A 21,347-nucleotide genomic window follows, 5' to 3' on the forward strand; every position below is an offset into this window, starting at 1 on the left:
AATGGTAGACAATAAAAAAAATAAAGCCTGCGGGTGTTTTACACGGTAATGTTTTTCATGAAACTTCCCCCTTTTTTTTTTTTACTCTGTTTGAAGGGCTTATGCACATTCCTGCTGGACTCAGCAGCAGGCAAATCCTCCTGTTTCCTGCTGTCCAATTTGGCACCAGCAGCCCTGCTGAAAGTTTAATCTGAAAGGAAAGAAGGGAGTAAGGGAGGGCCAAGTAGAAGAGTTGTGAAGAAAATTTGACGTCTTGTTGGGAGCAGAATTCAATTCTCTCCTCAGTCTCACTTTGCACTGCAAATATACCAAACAAAGTCTTCAAAGCAAGAAATAATGTAGGAGGCTCACACAATCCGAGCTGGAGGTATAGTAATTACAGCTCGAGCAGACCAGGCCTGAACCGGGCTTAAAAGGCTCAGATAACATGAAAAATACAATAAAAAAGGAATAAAGACATTTGTGTAAGATGGTATGAGCCTAATTTGTGTCGTGGAATGCCACATTTGAAGATTCTCTATGTGGTCAAATTTTCATTATGACAAACAATGCTTGATCAATCCTGGCTATTGAGTTTTCATCAGTGTGGTGTACTGGATATTGACAATGGAGGTGTCTCTATACTGATACAATCATACCCGCGAACAAGCAGCACCCTGCAATACAGAAACAATGCTGCTCCATTATTTCCATGTCTTCTGCATTGACCATCATCTTGTGAGGATATTGACATTTTGCATGGGACCTGTAACATGAGTTAACATAACATTGTGTATGTGGCCTTCAAATACATATTTAAGACAAAGAGTTAACATTCATTAGCTAGCTACTACATCAATTCCAAAACAACTGTGACACTGTGTAAAACAGAATGTGACAATCTACTCATCTGTTTGACATATACTATACTAAAAACAGCAAGACAAGACAATGTATTTAATGTTTGACCTCATCAGCTTCATTGATTTTTGTAAAGATCTGCTTATTCTGAATTTGATGCAGCAACATGTTTCAAACAAGTTGGGACAGGAGCAACTAAAGACTGGGAAAGATGTGGAATGATCCAAAAACACCTGTTTGGAACATTCCACAGGTAAACAGGTTCATTGGTAACAGGTGATAGTATCATGATTGGCTATGAAAGGGGCATCCTGGAAAGGCTCAGTTGGTAAGTAAGGCTGGAGCGAGGTTCACCACATGATTGTATAAAGGATATTACTACATGGAACAGGAACACTTTGTAAAAATGTTGTTAGCAAACACAGTTAGTTTGCAAATCATTGCTTTTGTTTATGTTTTACAAAGCATCTCAACTTTTTCAAAGTCTAGGTTGTAGATACAGCAGATAAAATTTGCCATATCATAACAATGATAATAATCAGAAATCAATCACACATCAACAATCACTTATGCCCATTGCCTTGGAGGGCTTCACAATCTGTACAACAAAGCAAAACAACATCCTTCTCGGACCCTTGATTTGGGGAAAACCCTCCAATCCAGACAGACATGCAATAAATGTAAAGTTGTCAAAAATGACTTGCCAGCATTTGTCTGCCATTGCCAACTAAAGGACCCACTGGTGCAAAAAAACACCCCAAATATCAATCAATAAATAGCATTATCACTGTCAACTCCATGCATGCAGTTCTAGATCAGAAAGCTCGGCAACACTAACTCTATCCCTCCTTTTCCGTCTCTCATATAGAAAGCAGCTTTGGGCCCTCAGGCAGTCATTTTAAAGTGATCATCAGTGAAAGCTCTCATCCCACTCCACTCCTACTGCCACGGTCACGCAGACATCCGAGTCTACACATCAGGCATAGACAGAAAAGAAAGGGCAAAATGCTTGGTGTGTGTGGTCCTTTCAACCATGTCATTGTTTTCACTTTAACAGTGTGTCGCTTTGCATCTCATCCAACGAGAGGAATAACCAGCGCGAAGCAATTTTGCCATTAGTTGCGAAAATGGACATTTGTATAATGGGTGATTTTAATCAGGGGGCTGACGAGGGAGCTGTGGCTATGAGTTCATGAATATGAAAGAGATTAGGAAATGTTCCTCGTGTGAAGTTAAGCTTCATCAAGCCAACATCCCCGAAGGTTGTTGGAAAAGGAATCATTTTAACCCTAAATAGATCAAGATGACCGATTTTGTTACAGGGTGTCCAAAACTACTAGAGCTACTCATAACAGGTACAAATCCAAGCTGCCAACTTTAAAGATTCAGTGGCATCCAAATAAACAAAAATGTACACCAACAGCAAACTGCTTCCTGGTTAAATCAGGTGACATATGACTTACTTCATGTCCAGCTTTCTTCCAACTCTTCCAACTTTCCATTTGTGTAAAAACACAAAGGGAAGGGGGGGGCTTTTTAGCCTTTATGATGGAGACAGCTGAAGGTGCAATAGGGAAGGGGGCGACACAGCAAATGAGCTGCATGTGGGAGTCGAACCTGCAGCCGCTGCAGAGGACTGACAGCCTCAATACATGGTGTGCACACCCTTCCAACTGAGCTATAGGGGCGTCCAAACAACATAGATATTAAAGGAACTGTCAGGTGCCGTGAATAAAAGCAACCAGCAGACAGCATGCTGTATTCATAAACTTAAAGATAATCACTGAAGAAGTACTTTGGAGTACTTACTAGGACTGCTGTCTACAGGTTATTCAGCACCTTGCATTGCAATCAATCCATGCTAACAGTGCACACAGTGAGCATGTCTTCATTTAAGCATTTCACTGCACTGCTCTTTTTTCTCCCTCCCCCCCTTTCTCCGACAAAATAACTGAGAGAAACTGACTCTTCCCATTCTTCCACCTCACTCAGCTTTTCACATACTGTTTACCCACTCGCCATTAGAACAATGTCTAAATGCCAAAGGCACTCTCTAGAGTCAGTGTTTGGTTTGACCATTCTGGGATACTGTAGAAACATGGCAGTGCAAAATGGTAGACTATGTGGAAGAAGACCTGCTCCTTGTATAGATATGAAGAACCCCTTCCATGCTAATGAAAACACAACAATTCTAATTACAGGTGATTATTCAACAATGAAAACGCAATTATGAATAATATATTCCACTTCTGCCAATAGATCTCTCTAAACCATGGCTCTATGGGTACACATAAATAAGTCATTTCTGTTTCACTGGTCTTCACCCATGGGAACATTGCCATGGTGCTGCTACGTAACCCTTTGCCAGAAAGCAATGCACTGTTTTTCCCAGGGAGCCTCTCATGTGGAGACATGACCTAGATGTTGGTTATCACTGTATCCACACAAACCCTGCAGCAGTATTGTAAGAAGGAATGAATATCCAATTGCTCTAAAGAAGATTACACTCCTCAGTGTCTATTGATTAGGAAAGCTGGAAATGAAAGTGGTATTTGATTTAGCATTGTGGTTTTATGGGATTCTGGATGAAAATTGGACAAGAACATCACACCAAATAGCATCTATATTGAACTGCTCCCCTCGATCACCAGTGAAAGTTTTGTGGATGATCAGACAGAGATGTATTCCTGTTCAAACAAATAATGTCTCATGGCAATAACTGCCAACAGATCATGTCTGCTCTGATCCAACATAGTTGAGACTGTGTTTCAATGTGTGAGGACACTAAAATAATATTCAAAATGAGAAAAGGGAGGACAATTAAGTTTCAGAAAAACATTTCTGAAAAAAGCGGTGATACAAGATTTTCACCTGACAAAATCATACGTACATGATGCACAAACAACCACAGTAATCTCATAATGGACAAAGCAGGTGCCAGTACTGTAGCACCGAACCGAGGGGAACCAGGTGTCCAAACTTCATCCCAGTTTTGCATCATCTCCATTGCCTCCTATCCTCTAGCAGCTGCATCCCTGAGGCAGTCTGTGATATCATTTACTGTGAGCATGTCCAACTGCCATGTGGCTGAGACATCAGAGATTCTCCACTTGCAAGTTCAGATTAAAATCATCAGACAGCAAGCTTTTGGGGAAACCAATAAAGCAGTAACAGTCACTAGGTCGAGCAGGCAGGGCAGGCCTTAGACTCACCAGTGGATTCCCTCGTGTGCAGACAAGATTAAATCCACTACAATGACTCCTATAAGGTCACTAAAAGCCACAAATGAAATCCATACAGAGAAGCAACTCCGGAAAATGATGACACCTCTGACCCCGTATTGCTGGCTGAAAAATGTTACAAGTCATCCTCCAAGCACTAAGTTATAATTTGTTGAGACAAAATCCTGGTTTCCCTACTGCAGTACCAAGCAAGCTTCTCTCTCTCTCTCTATCTCATATGGTTGAAATCAGCTTTTGTATGTTTGTGAAGTTTGGCTATATTTAGGCCTGCAAATGATTACTGCCATTACTAATTAAACCAGGGTAATTTTCAATCAATTAATCCTTTCATCAAATCAACACTTGAAAATAATGAAAGTGTTCTTCAGGGTTTTCCAAAACAAAGGGTTATGTCTCCAGTTGTCTGAGGGCAAAGCCACAAAAAGAGAAGAGCAGCAAATCCTCAGGCTTGAGAAGCCAGATCAAGCACACCCTTTTGCTCCATGAAAATACTGACATGATTTATCAATTATCAAAATTGTCATCATTTAAAAATCTGTTGATCTATTACTATTTGAGGCTCGGGTAAAGAGAGATGTCTCATTCAACTTCAGAATATATCCAGAATCCCCTCTGTCCGGCTTTAAAAAGGTGATTCGTGCTTTATTGCATCTCATCTAAACTACTGTGAAAATGGGAGGAACACTGGGTTTGTAAAGCACTCTGACCGCAGAGGGACAGGGGTGTGGACTTACACTCACACTGCAGCCCTGATCAATGTAAAGTGACCTGTTCCCCCTGAGAGCATTTTCCAGCAAACAATGAGGACTGTGTTTAAAAATCACAGCGCTGTCCATCTACAAAAAAAACAAGGCATTTAGCTGCTGGTGAAGGCCAGCCTTTGCTCTGACTGACCCACAACCTCAACAAGGATCAAATGCTTTCAGGGTGAATGGTGGCTGATGTTCCTCATTCAATTACCCATGGGTATCATTACCCTCTGTGAGTGTGTGTGTGTGTGTGTGTGTGTGTGTGTGTGCGTGTGTGTGCGTGCGTGTAAGACAGAGTTAACAACAGAGAGATGAATAGACTTGTCTGTCATCTGACTGAACAGGCTAACTGCTTGGACAGAGCTACTGTGATCAAAGATACACGAAGACACACAAAGTCATGCAGCTGGCAGTGTGTGGTGGTGGTGTTTAGTTCTGACATGTATCTTATCTATTTTATTATTTCATTTTGATTACTCTGCTGATTATTTTCTCCATTAATCGATTATTCATTTAGTCTATTAAATGTCAACTTTGCAGAGCCCAAAGTGACATCTGCAAATTGCTAAATTTGTCATACCAGCAATCCAAAACCCAAAGATATTTCATTTATTATCACACATGACAAATAATATCGGCAGTGTCAGCTTTTTTCTAAAAATGACTGACTGCAAGTAGAGAACAAGATGCAAGTAGCATTTTTTGCTTTCTGTATGTTTTGTTCCTTCCTGGAAAACTTAATCCTGAAACCAGTTTAAAGTGAGCCTCGGTTGTTGTTGGATCTACGTCAGTATGGAGTGTGTGAGCATGTGTGTGTGAGAGAGAGCTGAAGGTAGTTTGCTGGCTGTGTCTGATGATGTTTGAACCGTGCTTTTCTTAACCCAGCTTGAACTGTTTCTTTTACAAGGCCATGCGCTGTCCTTGCATGAACTGCTTACCCTCGAGAAAAAGGCTGTGTTTGTATCTGTGCACAAAATCAGCTCTACTCATTCTCATTCAAGAAGAAAAAAGAAAAAAAAAAAAGACAAAACAGGGCCAGGCACTGAACTCAAGGTTATCTGAGCCTGGTGCCACAATGAGAGCCCCAGTTGTTACCATTCTGGCCTCCTCTTCTCTCTGGACAGATTAAGGCTGAGCTGTAAGGCGAAGGAGCGAGCACACACAGCTTTAGCCTTATAACAATTACGTGGAAGACATTCTTATTAGAGGCAAAAGTTTTGAAAAAAAAATAAGCCTCACTAGCCTAATTTTGTTTAATATTTTCACTCTTACAAAATTAAGTATGAACAGACTCCATGTAAAATCCAGAACGATAACTAGCTACTTCACTAGAAAATGCTCTCTGACCTCCACCAAGGAGGAGGTCAGTGCTCAATACAAAACCCAGAGTTCAGTTACCAATGAAGGAGTCCTTATCGCAACAAAAAGTCCTCCTTGAGATCCCAGGATGCAAACAAAACTACTCAATCAACAGCTGGCCAACAAAAATAAACCAAAGTGATGCCTCTTGTGTCAAATATACAAGCTTAGAAATTCTCCAACAACTCCAGAGTTACCTCTTGCAGTCCAACCAGCAGGCTGCTGTTGGTTCCAGGGAACAGTCAGCCTGGAGGCCGAGCAGTTTGATGGTGGGTCCACAGAGCAGAGAGGATGAAATTGGAGAATAATCCCATTCTGTCAAATGGGTGAACTATGAATAGGCTGTATGCTGTCACGTGATGTTAAATTCAGATGGAGGGCAGGAAGTGAAAATCTGGAACTGAAAGTTTTGCCTGCTATTGAGGCAGTAGATATAACCGACTACCCGGTCATTCACATGTCGTTCTACTCGAGAAACCAAATGAAAGCAGACAAAAGTACAACTTTTTGTTAGTTGTTGGGTCCATGATCTCAGTACCAAGGTGCTGCGGGATGACTGTCGTTTGGTTTTGGGAGGACGCGTAGCTTCCATTGTTCCGTGGATTAACCGAGCAGCACCACGGTGCTGAGTGTTGACGTTTACGTTTTTTGGTTTTTTTTTTTGCTAGATTAGCACTCTAAAATAAGCTGAAACGCCACTAAACACATGGTTCATCACAAAACAAGACAGGTTACGTTATTTATGTTCACCTGTCTTACGAGAAACTGTTAACGCTGATTTAATGTGTTTGTCGTGTTGCCTGTACCCATTAGTTTAAATCTGTCACCATATATGTAAAAAATAGCCAATGTTACCTCATTTCCACCATTATCCGACTCGACCCCTCGCGACCACAGACAGTTTAGAAGCCATTTTTTCCAGCTTTTTTCTATCAATTTCTTGCTTTTTTCCCCCCGTTTTGAACAACTTTTGGTACTCAGTAAAAGCTCCCTGTGGTGTCTCTGTTTGATGGATCTGAGCAACAGTAAGCAGCACAAAACATGCATTTTGAGTGTGTGTTATAGTGCTTCCTATGCAGAAAATCACTTCCAGCCCTCCATCTGCAGTTCACGGCACAAGAGTGACATGATGTCATCTGCAAACCTATTACAGACTTTGGGCAACCCCTGGCAACAAGCCAACTCTCAGGATAGACTAGGCCTCTTCAGCTAGTGAATAACTTTAGATGCACTCATTTTCTGAAATCATTATTATTCGGTGTGTCAGATGGGAAGCTTTGGTGGGCCTGATGACCCTCACAGGCTGCCAGTTGACAATCATCGCAGTAGGGATCACTTTAAATGACACAACATCAAAGTACTTTAAATCCACAATTCACAGTCGGTCAGCAATCCCTGTTTCCATCTAATCACACAGCCTGTGTCAATGTGCGTGTGAGTCCCTTTGGTACAAGCTAACCATGCTCCTAACTTTTATAACAACATGAGTCTCTGACATCTCCAGTCCTTTCGGTGGTAGTCTCTCTTTCAAAGCAACACACACACACGCGCACACACACACACACACACACACACACACACACACACACCCCCACCCCCACCCCCACCCCCACCCCCACCCACACACACACACACACACACACACACGCGTTTCATCAATAATGGAAGTGTATTTTGTGAAGAGTGTGAGGGTTGATTCTTTGCCTTGTGTCTCACTTGTGTTTACTGGCCACCCTGTGACTAATAACCTGCTGCTACACAGTCTCAACCATTACAGGGAGGCAGGAGACACCACACACACACACACACACACACACACATAGACATTGAGAAAAACACAAGAATAAGCTGCAGATAAACACAAGAACATCAACAAATGGACACACACACAAACAGCATCTATATACCATTTAGCAGCAGCTCATAAAATTGGCCAAATTGCCAGACGGAACACTCAAATTTGACAATAAAAGCCTCTTAAGTATGCATTCTCAAGACCGTGCGCACACACGCACACACACATTCATCAACAACGCAGAAACACATAAGCAGAAAGGCAAGAAAACACACAACTCAAACTGGCAACTCCTGAACACTCAGATAAAGAAGCATAAAGCAACATCTTCATACACTTAAATTCACACTGAGCAAAGACCAGTATAGGATTTTGGACATACAGCATATACAGAGTGTTTATAAGCGCCACTGCTAAAATCTAACATGATCATTACTATCCTCTGCCCTCGTGTTTCACTGATGTTGAGGTTTAGTCCCTCCACGGCTGTCAATACTGGTTACAAACGGTAATGACTAATGTGACTGACGACACACTAACATGCTGACGGATTTGGTGTTTTTGTGCCAAGTTAAACCACAGAATATTCCGTTAAAATAGATCAGGGATGTTGTGTTGCCCTCATTGTTCTCTGTCAAGTTTGCTGGAAGTGATGTATTATAGCCCTGATGTGTTTTATGTGGAGTGGGCACTGCATTGGACTCACTTTAAAAAAAAACACCCTTTTAAATGCTAGATGGCTTGTCAGCAACCAGCCATATGGTAACTTACGAGGCAATTTGGCCTTATGCGCTGTGATTAATTTGGCATGCAGTAAACACACCAGCCATAATTTTGTTTTAATGAAAACTTAACTCCTGACATTTGCTCCTGGTGTTCTTCAACATTGTTTTGGAAGAAGGAAATAACGGGAGAAACAGGTGAACCAGCTTTAAAAGTGGCATATTTTCTTTTTAAGTAAGTGCGGCACAGTAGATCTAATTTATGCAAAGACTGATTCATGTGGATATGACACAAGCAAGTCTTGGCATTGGCATTTGAGCAAAGAAAGTTTCGTGTTAAATTTGAGAATGGAACTTGGTGTGGTGGTGGTAGAATGAGTATATAATTGGGTTAAACACTCATTCCACCACCACACCAAAAAAATCTTTATTAGCATCGTCTTTATAAAGCTGGGACTATGGAGTGTTGATCTCTGGATATTGTCACACATTATTTATCCACTGTGACAGCTAGAAGATCACAGAAGAGGACATGCTATTGCCTGACAAGAGAAGACAGTATAGTGGCAGTGTAGGCCAAGGAGTGTAGTGAGGTGTACTGTGTCGGAAATACAACCGTAATAGCAAAAAAGATGGGATATTCTGTAAAGTGTGAGTAAAAAAAAAAAAAATTTCACGGAGAACACTTAAACTGCTGGTGTTTTCTGGAAAGTCAAATGTTTCCTATTGCCAGACCGATCTCCACAGCACTGTATCAGTCCTTGCAAAATTGTGTCGAGGGGTAACCTCTTTTGGTGGATTTATTTGCATGTGGGGATGTGAGGCCTGGCATTAAAATGGCTAACCCCTCCCAAAAAAAGGTAACAGTTGCTAGCTTGTTTACGTTCATAGCATTAATGACCAGGCTAAGGTTAGGGTAACAGATCAGAGGTTGCCAGCTTGTAGGTTGTTGTTCTTTCCTGTAGTGACGGGCATTTTAAGAATGGATAGAGGAAGGGCCTGCCATTTGCTGACTGAAAGAGGTGGCCAAAGATGGTCAATGACAGGCTTATACCCACAGTTTACATCGGGTGTGTAAGACAAAAAAGTCAGTAACACTTCTGGGAGTGTTCTGGGACAACTCATTAAGTGCAGTCCAAGTTGTGTCTGTGTTATCACAGATGGCAGCTGCAGAGGTGGATACCAAAAAAACAGCCTCCAAAAAACAAATCACAGATGACGAGAGACTGCATTGGAATGACCGCCAATAGCAGTTTCTCTCTCACTAAACTGGAATTTCCCTGATGACTGGACCCTGACAAAGTGTACTCCCACTGTCCAATGCAAAATCTAACATGCAAGGGGACAGATAAAGCTGTCAAAACTGGCCAACAAAGACATTCTATTATTGCCTCTATAAAAAAAAATTGGAAGATCTATTTTTGCAGATTATGCCCATAAGAGGGCAAAGCAATACAATGAGACTCTTTTGAAAGATTTACATACCTACACATTACAAAGTAAACAAATAAAATAATGTCCTCCTTGTTGAATTATTCACTCATATCAGCTTGACATTTCATTTTCAATCAATGACAGTAACATGCAGAGTTTCACGAGTCCTGGAAAATTTCAATGTCTTGGACAAACAAGAAATTCCAGTCACTTTTATCTGATGATGGAGCCTATTTTCCTATGTTTTTGTGTCTTAGTGACTAACAGAAACAACAGTTTTTGAAATTGGTCAAGTATTGAGTGACAGCATGGTGGGTAACGACTACGAAACGGGCTGCAATGTAATTCCCCCGGGTGTTTGCCCACCACTACAAGTGTCTGTTTTTGCCAATGATGGGCTCCGATTGTTATTGGAAAGGATCCTTACAGAGATAGACCTTTTTAGAAAGGAGTAAGATCCTTTTTGAATAACTTGAAACAGCCGATAAATAGCTCTTGCAATATAACAAAATAACAATAAAGTAAAAAGAAGCAAAGTTTGGGCACCCTGCATGGTCATTACCTCCTCACCCCCCTTTGGCAAGTGTCACAGCTTGTAAAGACTTTTTGCAGCCAGTTCAAAGTGTCGTTCAGGTCTTGTTTGGGGGATTTTTGCCCATTCACTGTTGCAAAAGGTTTGTAGTTCTGTGAGATTCCTGGGCTGTCTTGCACGCACTGCTCTTTTAAGGTCTATCCACAGATTTTCGATGATGTTTAGGTCGGGGGATTATGAAGGCCATGTGAAAACCTTTAGCTTGTGCCTCTTGAGGCAGTCCATTGTGGATTTTAGGGTGTGTTTAGGATCATTACCCTGTTGTAGAAGCCATCCTTTTTTCATCTTCCAGCTTTTTTTATACACTGTGTGATGTTTGCTTCCAGAATCTGCTGGAATTTAATTGAATCCATTCTCCCCTCCACCAGTTAAATGTTCCCCGTGCCACTGGCTGCAACTCAATCCCAAAGCATGATCAATCCACCCCTGTGCTTAACAGCTGGAGAGGTGTTCTTTTCATGAAATTCTGCACCCACTTTTCTTCAAACATATGTTTGCTCATTGGAGTAAAAAGGTTCTATTTTAACTTACAGGACTTGTTCCAAAATTAATCAGGCTTGTCTAGATGTTCCTTTTAAAACTTTTCACACTTTCGCTGGTGAATTTTGTGGTGAGGACACAGGAAAGTTTTCCTCTGATGACTCCATGAAGGTCATATTTGTGCAGGTTTCTCTGCACAGTGCAACAGTGCACTACCACTGTTCGAAGTGGTCGATTTTGATTTGCCTTCCGAGCAATCTAATGGCAGTTGTCTCTGAAGGTTTTCTTGGTGTTCCAGACCTCAGCTTAAATTTCACTGTTCTTGTTAACTGCTGTTCCTTAATTATATTACAAACTAAGGAAACAACTACCTAAAACACTTTGCCATCTTCTCCTGCTTTGTGGGCATCAATTATTTTAATTTTCAGAGTACTAGGCAGCTGATTAGAGGAGCCCATGGCTGCTGATTGTTGAGAGAAGGACTGAGGAATTGAGCATTTATAAAGCTTTGAAATTTGCATCACTTGAACTTCCTGACAATGACTGTGAACAACCATAACCCTACCAAGCTGATTAAGGTCTGAGACCATGGTGAAATTTATCTGAGAGCTCATATCTCTTGGGGTTCCCAAACATTTGTACGGTGCTCCATTCATTTTTTTCAGTCTAAAATTGTACAAAACAAAAATAATGCACTAATCTTGCTTTAAAATGTTGAAGACGTTTCATCTTTAACTTCATAACTTTTGGAAATCAGTTCATCTTCTGCTCACTCAACTATTCACAGTAGCATATATTTTGATAAGAGGTGGGCACACTTCAAACAGAATTTCCCAGTAAGAAAAAAAAAAAAGGGTAATTACTGGACTACAGATTTTGAGACTCCTGTCTGTCAAGCAGTGCATTAAGCACATCTGCATTATTTCACAATCTGATGCAAAAAAATCCAGACATTTAACACTGAAGTGCAAGTCAATTATATATTTGAAGTTGGAATATTTCTTGACAGTCCTAGAGACAGAATTATTAATTATAGACAATGGTATTTCAGACTTAATTACAGGGCCAGTTTCATTACCAGCTAACACTGTATTAAATGTTCTACTAGTGAAACAATAACAGTGGATTTTCTTTTATCTCACATTTCAATGATACATGTTGGTGGTGGTTTCAGTGATCTTGTGTTTCTGTTTGCAAACACTCTTCCCAAAGTGGTATGCATCCTGCCCGAGGCGTTATCACATAACCTTGTCCACAAGAGAAAAGACAGGACGTGTGTGTGTGCGTGTGCGTGTGTGTGTGTGTATGTGGATTTGTGTATGTGTTTATACGTGGCAGAGCGTGAACAAGACAAAGTGTGTGTGCATTCATGCATGCATCCATGTGTGATTCACAACTGTGTGAGCAAACTGCCAATGGGCACAGACAGCAGTGGGACAGAGGGGTTTGTCTGGCTTACCAAAGATATTTGTGGAATGTCCTTTTTTGGCGAGGGGCTTCAGCTCATTGTGACCCCAGCCGTACTGTCTGTAGCTGTCCCAGGCATGCTTCATCATCTGAAAAGAAAGAAGGAAAGAAAGATAGAGAGAAAACAACACATTAGGTGATATGAAGTCTCTTGACTTGGCAAGACAATAGTGTGATGTCACAGGCAAAAATTCTACAATTCACATAATTGTACTTCCACATAATGGCTTGGTAATGATGGCTGGATAATGATGTTTAAATGTGCACCATAATTTTACTTTACATTGATATAATTTAAATTTTGGCAAAACGTGTTTCAATTATATCCGTTGTCCCTGGAAACAGTAAAGCTGTCACAAAAACTAGTCAAGGCACCAAACAAATAAATATGCTGCAAACAACAACTATTACGTCATTTTGCCTGTCAATCAAGATGACAGAAGTAACTGTGATCATAGATATTTTCCAAACAACACAGGTAACACATCCAGGCAGAATCATTAAGCCTTTCCTCTCCTGCTAAAACCATTTCAGTTAGGTGTCGTCCTTTTTTCATCAGAACAGAGCTATTAATGAATCAATTCATCAATCAACTGCTACATGTATTAATGTATACACACACACACACACACACACACACCTTTGAGGGTTTCAAGAGGAGCACATAAAAATGTCGGTATGATAATAAACACGTTTAACACAAGCTGAAGACAGATTTTGAAGCTGTCTCTTTGCATTTTGCTTGAGTGCATTCATTTCTCTCCCTTCTGCTTGTATCTTTAAAGATTTGTCCACCGGATAAAACAAAATAAGATTCTATTCTTCATATGACCTTTGAAAGGCGGCTGAAAGAGATTGGCTTGGGGAGGGGGGGTGAGGATAAAAAGAGCAAGAGATTGTGAGATGAGCCCTGACATGGAGGCTGATGCTGAGAAGAGGCGCTCCAGGGCAAACAGAGAAGATGACACAGCCGAGGAAGGAGAAAGTGCCAGCTTTTACTGAACCACTGCTGTTCTCTTTCAATTTCAAACCTTTTTCCTCCTCCACAGCCCTCACTCAAGTGGCATCAACAACCTCAGAAAAGTACATTTCCTGTCTATGTTGCTGTGTCAGTCACTGACTGGTTCTATGGACATCTGTTGATTGTTATGTCTACATTGTCTGTCTGCCTGCCCCCTTTCCCATTTGTCCATCTACCAACCTCTCGGTCTCTACATGCTTGTCACATCATTTCTATGATGACCCTGATGATGATGATGACTGTTCGCACTAATGCCCTGTACCCTCCATCAAACACTTGTTCTCAATGTGGTTATCTTGTTTTATTAAAGCTCCATTGTTATCAACACTTTATCTTTATTTATTCAATTACTATTGGCCCCTTTTCATGCCCAATGCCCATACCCAATTTTTTCCCTTACAGCAAAGTCTTTCCCTTTTGTTGTACTGAGTATCTGATATTGTGGGGCTGTCACTCGGTTGAAACCTTGAAACTCTAAAATGGGAACATATGTATATGCCTAAAGTGCAAGAATTACATACAAAAATGAAAAAAAAAAAAAGAGGTTACCTAAAAAAAATATTATCAGTTCTGCAAAATCAGACTGCTGTCCCATCATCTAAATGTGCACTAGTTACAACAGCATTCAAAAGCTGACTGGAGTCTCTTTGGATCGAGGGAACCATGAAGACATAGGAAAGGTGAGCAGACAACACGTAATGGTACAGGAGCAGCATACGGATGGATGATGGCGACCAAGTGAAGGGTGTGGTAAGTGTGCAGTGCAAATGTGAGTGTCCAAGTTTGCTGGAGTGTGTGCTAGCTGTAGTTAGTGAGAGGACCGCTCAGTCACAGGGGTCAAACTTCAATTATGAGCATAATTCTATCAGTGTGTTTGGGAATCTGTTCCTATGCAACTTTTGTAAGGAGGAATTTTGTGAATTCTGTGTGTGCTGCACCAGGCAGGAAAGTAGAAACTAAACAAGCTATCAAGTACCAGGAGGTAGCTTGGTCTACCAATCAACAATGTACTTCTACTAAGCTATGCCTGTTTCCCTACCTACCAGCTTGTCCTTCTGCCTAACTGCTTGCCTCTTTATGGCACCATGTGAGAATGAGTATCCACATCCTCCTCCATCTCTCCCTCTCTCTCCTTGGAGCAGGCAGGCAGCCAAGCTAATAAAGACAAGGGCCAGGAGTTTTATTGTGTTCTTGGCCTCATGGCTTCCCATGACGCATTCCATGCACACCATGGATTATAAATCAAATTAATACACACCGTGACATGGACACACACATTGGCTGGCACCCTGTGATCTGTGTTGATTGGATGCTTCATCAAATTTTGATTGGCCCATATGTCAAGGACAAGTGCAACAGTGCAGGGTGCTTGACAATGTTGACAAACTGCTTATTTAAAGGACCTTGGAATACTAATTGGACATTAAGCTACAAAAATCTGTGATTGATTCTGACAGCTGCCGCTTGCCATCATAGCATCTTGGGAGCTCCGAGGAAAGGAGGAGAAAAATTGGTTTGCATTGGCCAAAGCGACCAGTCCCTTCCACAATTGGAGCTGAACCTCATCTGCAATGACTGCAAAATTGGCTGCAGAGGTGGCACAGAAAAACCCAACATTTTTATGAACTCTGAGAAGCAAAGTTAAACCAGCATCAATCAGTATTTCTAATACTAACACTGAAACAAATGGCTCTGTGTAATGTGAAAGGACAGACAGACAGTTATCACCTAACTCTGCTTTAGCCATTTGCCTGCAGTATGGTTTTACAGCCACCATGAAATTCCGCTGAATGATGCATCTTCTTGTTCAGCACTTTGAAATACCAGCCATAAATTAAAGCGCTATCACAATGTTAACCTGGGACAAGCTGTCGGCACAAGCAATGACAATGACATGGCAGGGTTCACGGGACTCTTTGTGAGTGGAGAAAACACCTCAGATTGTGACACCAACAAAGCAAGATGAACTTTCAAATAACATTCATTTTAAAAGACTAAGCAGTGTGGTTAGGATTTTCTTTTCAAGTGGCTTATGTTACTTTGACTGTCCAAATAATATATGCCACTACATTAAGTTAGCCCATGCACAGCTATCAAGATGTATAGAACTATGGGGCGTGTATTCTTAGCAACAAATCTTGATTCAATGAAACAGGAATGTTTCAATGTTTGGAAACTAACTCACCCAACTGGCCCATAGTTTTGATTGTATGAGGGCACACTATTATACTATCTTTCATGTGCATGAGTTTTGAGTGTGAATCCATCAAATGTCACACTAAATGTTTAACTGGACACTTCACTGACCGACCCAGTGGTTCTACATTAGTGCAGACCCAAAAAGCACAAAGATCCTTGCTCTGGTATATACGCTGTGTTCTGTGGAATAAGACTCTTTGAGCAGTTTCCAACCTGAGGAGGAAAAGTTGTTTGGAAAATACTGAAATTGCCATGAGATCGCCATAGTCTCCAGTTTCATACAAGAAATATATCTCAAGTTACATCGTTAAACCAATTCTCTTGTTCCTTTCAAAACCAGTGCAGGAAGGGTACTACTTAATAAAGCATGTGTCATCCACATCATGCCAAAGGTTCCCGTCCTGCATCCCTTCCATTCACTTTATGGCCCTCTGGCTTCTCCATCACACTCAGCTGTTACTCCCAGTGAGTCTTGGTGGTGGTAAGTCCCGTCGTCAGTTAGTGCCTACTGTGAATTACTACATCTGGGACTGTGGAGCATGACGACAACCAGCAGCTTGTGGTGTAGGCTGAAGAGAGCCTGTTCAACCCTGACAACTCTCCAAAGTAACACAGACAGACAAACACAGTCTGTTCCTTTGCATGATTCATCATCTTCTCAGTGGCAGCTGCTTGGTAAGGCTGGGAGTCACAGTAATCCTTTCCACAAATATATACTTTGGAAAATATATTTCTCTACTATTCACATTAATAGCTTTGTATTAAGACACATCAGAATACCCTTCTTTCCTTCCACATCAGGACTCAACAATTTGCAATAGTATGGGCTCATATATATCACGTCAGCTGAGTGCTGGACTACATTAGTCAATAATAGCTTCATTAGTATTGTAGTCCTTCTAGCCTAATTTCCTTACATTCAATAGCATAAGGAATTTGTAGGATGTCTCAACAAGAAACACTCTCTTGTCTCATCTGTCTTTTGACAACCAGGCCATCTCTGGCATCTGGAGGTGACCCCAGAGACATATATTGTATCATCATCAATCAGGACACTTCAAGCAGTCCTGTTCCCTTCTCAAACACATGCAGAACAGAAACACACATAAACATAAAAAGTACATGCGGTATCTTGCTTGGGGACCTTAGGACAGCTTAATAAAGCACGCCTTGTCTTATTCTGTGCCCGAGAGGATTGGGAAAACTGTCGCTGCAGATGACCATCACCTCCTTCTATGGTGATCGCCTTATTTCTACTTGGTCCAGTCTCTATATTGCCGCTGTAAATTTATTAATCATGCCACATTATACGCTCCAGCTCACTTTGGAATGAACTGCAGCCCAGGAGTGGCCCTGTGTTATTAAGGTCAGAGTCTGAGGGAGATTAAAACCCGCTCTTCCCCTCCCTTTCCCTATCGACTGACGAGCCTGAAAGTGAAAAGTTAAGTCTACAGTCGCTGCTGGTTTTGATGAAACCGGCAGCAGCATTTCTTATTTGATGAATTTATGTGGCCAGCCCACTCAAAAACATTTTTGCACTGTATTTCCATTCCACTGCTTCAGAAATTTCCAAATGCAGTCCAAAGTGCAGACTGATTTAAAAGTCTGCCAGAATGATGCAATCATGTGCCAGTGTGAGCTTATGTCACACATTTACTGCTGCTTTGCAGAAATCTCTCTGTGCTTAATAAAAACCCGAACTACTAGTCAATTAGATGCATTAATGCCAGCAAAAATTAAATTCTTCTCTTGCACATCTTTTATGCAGGGCACTCAGATCTTTAGCATGACATTAGCAAATATCAGCTGACTCTTTCAGAAGGAGCAGGTTGATGTCCAACAAGACTGTAGGAGCTGCGACCTTAACAATGGCAGCCAATTGCTTGCTTGCTGCCTGCTCTAGAAAAGAAGCACTGTGGTCCCAGTCACCTCTTTCCCAAAGGACCAACAGCCATGATTCATGCTCTCTTATCCCAGATGTGCCACAGTCTCTCACTCTCTCACTCTCTCACTCTCACACACACACACACACACACACACACACACACACTTACATGTGCGGACACAGACAACCACAGGAGAGTGAAATATTCATAAATCCCCTTTGAGCCAGCAGCTGAGAGCAAGGCCATTACTTTTGCCATTGTTTGAAAAAAGAAAATGTAAAAATCAGCTTAGCTCTCACAGAAGAGGCGCACAGTGACAAGGTTTTGGGATGTTTGGGGAGCTGGAGAGCTGAGCTGGAGTTGTGTGCTGCTCTGAGTGACCTCCAGAGTCAGTTTGAGTGATTTAAAGCACCCGTCTGCCCGCCCTCGTCTTTCTCGTCTCCATCCAGCTCACCCTATGGAGCCTTCCTATCAGGCTTAATGGAAGGCCTTTCAGAAGATGCACAAGGGTGGCGAGACTGTGACATCTGAATTGCTTCTTGCAGTAAATACATTCATGGTACTTAGCAGAGGGTGGCAATAATTCCCCATGAAATCGAGACAGTAAAAGAGTCGAGATAGGCTGTATTTATACTGCTCCCAAGCCAACAGTTCAAACAGATAATGGCTTAGGATATGGTTACCCCACATAATGTATGGACCCTACATACAAATCACATTTCTCTGCTCTCATCATGTATCCATTTCTGGATCAAAAGTGTGTTTAACTGTTTTTTCAGCAGAGAATGAAAAGCCACATTTTGATGAATTGGAACCAAAGGCATTTGTCAACCGAGAGCGACTTTGCTGAACTGTTTATAGGTTGCTATCTTTTTAATACAGAATGTCTGCTACAGTAGATCAGGTTCAAATCAGTGAAGCAGGGCTGCTTTATGACAGTAATGGAATTACTGGGTTTTCAGAAACAGATATTCACATCTGTTTGTTTGGGGCTTTATATATATATATATATATATATATATATATATATATATATATATACACACACACACACACACACACACACACACACACACACACACACACACACACATATATACACTTGTGCTTTAAGTGCCCAATGTCCTCCAGTACACTCTGTAACGGAATATTGATGTTTTCTGGTCAACAAAGAATCTACACTGTCTTTAACAGTACAAACATTCCTCCTTTCTGTTTATCTGAGCTGAATGAGGCATAAATGAGACATCTGATGCCAACTCATTGGAACCTAAAATAACTTATCTTCCCAGTGAGCCAATCTGAAAGGTAAATGATGAGTCATCATTCATATTAAGTACAGAATGATGTAAAACTCATTTATTCTCAAATGATACTGGGTTCATGTACATCACAGGCACCACTTACTGTGCAGCATGTAGCTTTGAGTGGTTTCATCTATGTGTTATGAATGTTTTTAAGATCCTGACTAGTACCTAGGATGGAAAAACTGTTGTTTTTATACAGTGGTCTAAATTCACTTTCTCAAAGTAACCAGCCAGTTGGATCAAGCAATTATTTAATCATTTTGAGGTCAACTGTGTCTTCACATTTCTTCACAAAACCACACTGTATCAGAACATGAAGTTTACTTTTCACAATGGGCTTGACTTCTCCACTATACTGAGAACAGTTTAACACAGATGTCAAAGATGACGTGGATCGACTGCTGAAAATTCAAAAAGGCAATGCTATAATGCAAAGACTATTACGAATGACCTGGTATGAGGAGCCTTTAATGATGAATGCTACAATATGTTTCCTTTACTGTTTCATGTTTCCTGATTGCTGATGGAGATTTGTGGGTGCTTGGTTGAGTTATGTTGGGAGAAGCACTGAAGAATCATAAAACATACCTCTATTAATGCTGAACAGTAATGACAGATCACACCTAATTTTCATAAATTTCATTTAGTTTTTAATACCATGTTCAACCCCGGTTATGCTAATTTCACACTCCCACCACATAAAAATGAAAGCATCCCACACATGCAGCATTTCTGCTGAGTCCCTGTGGACCTGCAGGAGCCCACTACAACCCAACTGCAGCCCTCCAACCTTCCTCTTTGGCAGCCAAATCTGAAATGTCAGCCATCAGAGTTATTGAAAGCATAAAATGTTTTCTGCGCCGCCTGCTTGCTCTTAAGAAAAATAAAGTAGCTTGATCTATGATGCCCTTGCACGCTCGTTGCTTCTTCTTTATCTCTTGCGGCGTTGCACAGTTAACATGACAAAAGCTGTCAGGCAGGCCACCCTATGAATTCATAATATACAGACTAAGCAACACACGTACACACACATGCGCACATGCACACACAACGCGCACACATGCGCCAGGACACACACATGCTCACAATCAGATGAACACAGATACACAGACAGGCAAACAGAAAAGATAAGGGGAAAAATCTGTGGAAAGCGATCTCCCTGTCAGTCCTGTGATCTTGCTTGCCGATCGAGGTGAAGAAAGGATGTCCCTGGTTTCATTTGGTCTTGGTTTAGTGGATGAAAAAGAAAAAAAGCTTTGTGTGATCGGACTCTGAGGGGTGATCCTGTCCTCTGTCAGCTTCTCTGTCACTCTCTCTCCATCACTTGAGCTCTAATTGGTGAGGTTCACTGTGCCTCTCCTATAATGAAAGTGATTGGACTGCTCTCTGCCTTTCATTCAATAAAGGAAGTTACCAACAGTTCTCCAGTCAAACAGACACCTGCATGTTTTGACTTGCATCTTGCTCCAAAATATTTATTTGGCAGCCTCATGAGAATAATGGTAGCATTGTATTTAATTTGTCAGTGTTCAGTGTTGTGACTTCAAACTGAGGGTTAATGCTGCTGTCTGTGTAAACAGCTAGTTTCTGCTTACAGAGAACTGTTGCCATCTGACCTTTTTCCACACATCAATGTGTGGAAATGTGATGTGATGTGTGGTTGAGAAATAAAAATAAATAAATAAATAAACAAAATCAAGGTCTTACGACTGGTGTGGCATTGGCCCTGAAGCAGCAACTGGAGCTCCTGCATTGCTGTTAGTTTGCACTGAGGTGCCTCCACAGCAAAGCCTCAACTCCAAAATAAACAGTCTTCCTTGTAATGGAGAAAAGATGCAAGCTGCAATGCTACGCTCATGTGACACACCCAACTCCTCAATCAACCTTCTCACACTGCACAATTCTACTTAGCATGTGTGATCCAGCATGTTAATGGTGACTCCATTTAAGCAGATGTTTCAGCTTTATTAATCATGTATTTATTTTTAACATTATGTTACTATGGTGTGGACTGTACTTTACGGTCATTTTTAGGTGTGGTGTTGTTGAATTGGACTGCATTATATTGTCAGGTGACTCAAAAGTCAGAGAGACAAGACCTTGACATGAGTGGTAACAAAATATTCCTGTTATCTGAGAATGATGATGTAATTGAGAGGCCAGGGAAGGAAAGCTATGAAACACATTGGCAAAGGAATGAGTACTTTTTTTCAAGACAAAATGATATTTAAACAGGGACGGGATAAAGATATAG

At 41.2% G+C, this 21,347-nt stretch overlaps 1 protein-coding gene across 2 annotated transcripts in view; it reads right to left on the reverse strand.

Annotated features, from left to right (window-relative positions):
- Positions 1 to 21,347, reverse strand: part of man1a2 (mannosidase, alpha, class 1A, member 2) — a 117,414-nt gene that overhangs the window by 66,929 nt on the left and 29,138 nt on the right. For both annotated transcript variants that reach the window (XM_076746405.1, XM_076746406.1), the window contains exon 4: positions 12,673 to 12,769. In XM_076746405.1, the coding sequence (XP_076602520.1) occupies positions 12,673 to 12,769 (97 nt within the window). The remainder of the gene's footprint in view (positions 1 to 12,672; positions 12,770 to 21,347) is intronic.

Source organism: Chaetodon auriga, chromosome 13 (genome assembly GCF_051107435.1).
Source record: "Chaetodon auriga isolate fChaAug3 chromosome 13, fChaAug3.hap1, whole genome shotgun sequence".
Classification (NCBI taxonomy): Eukaryota; Metazoa; Chordata; class Actinopteri; order Chaetodontiformes; family Chaetodontidae; genus Chaetodon; species Chaetodon auriga.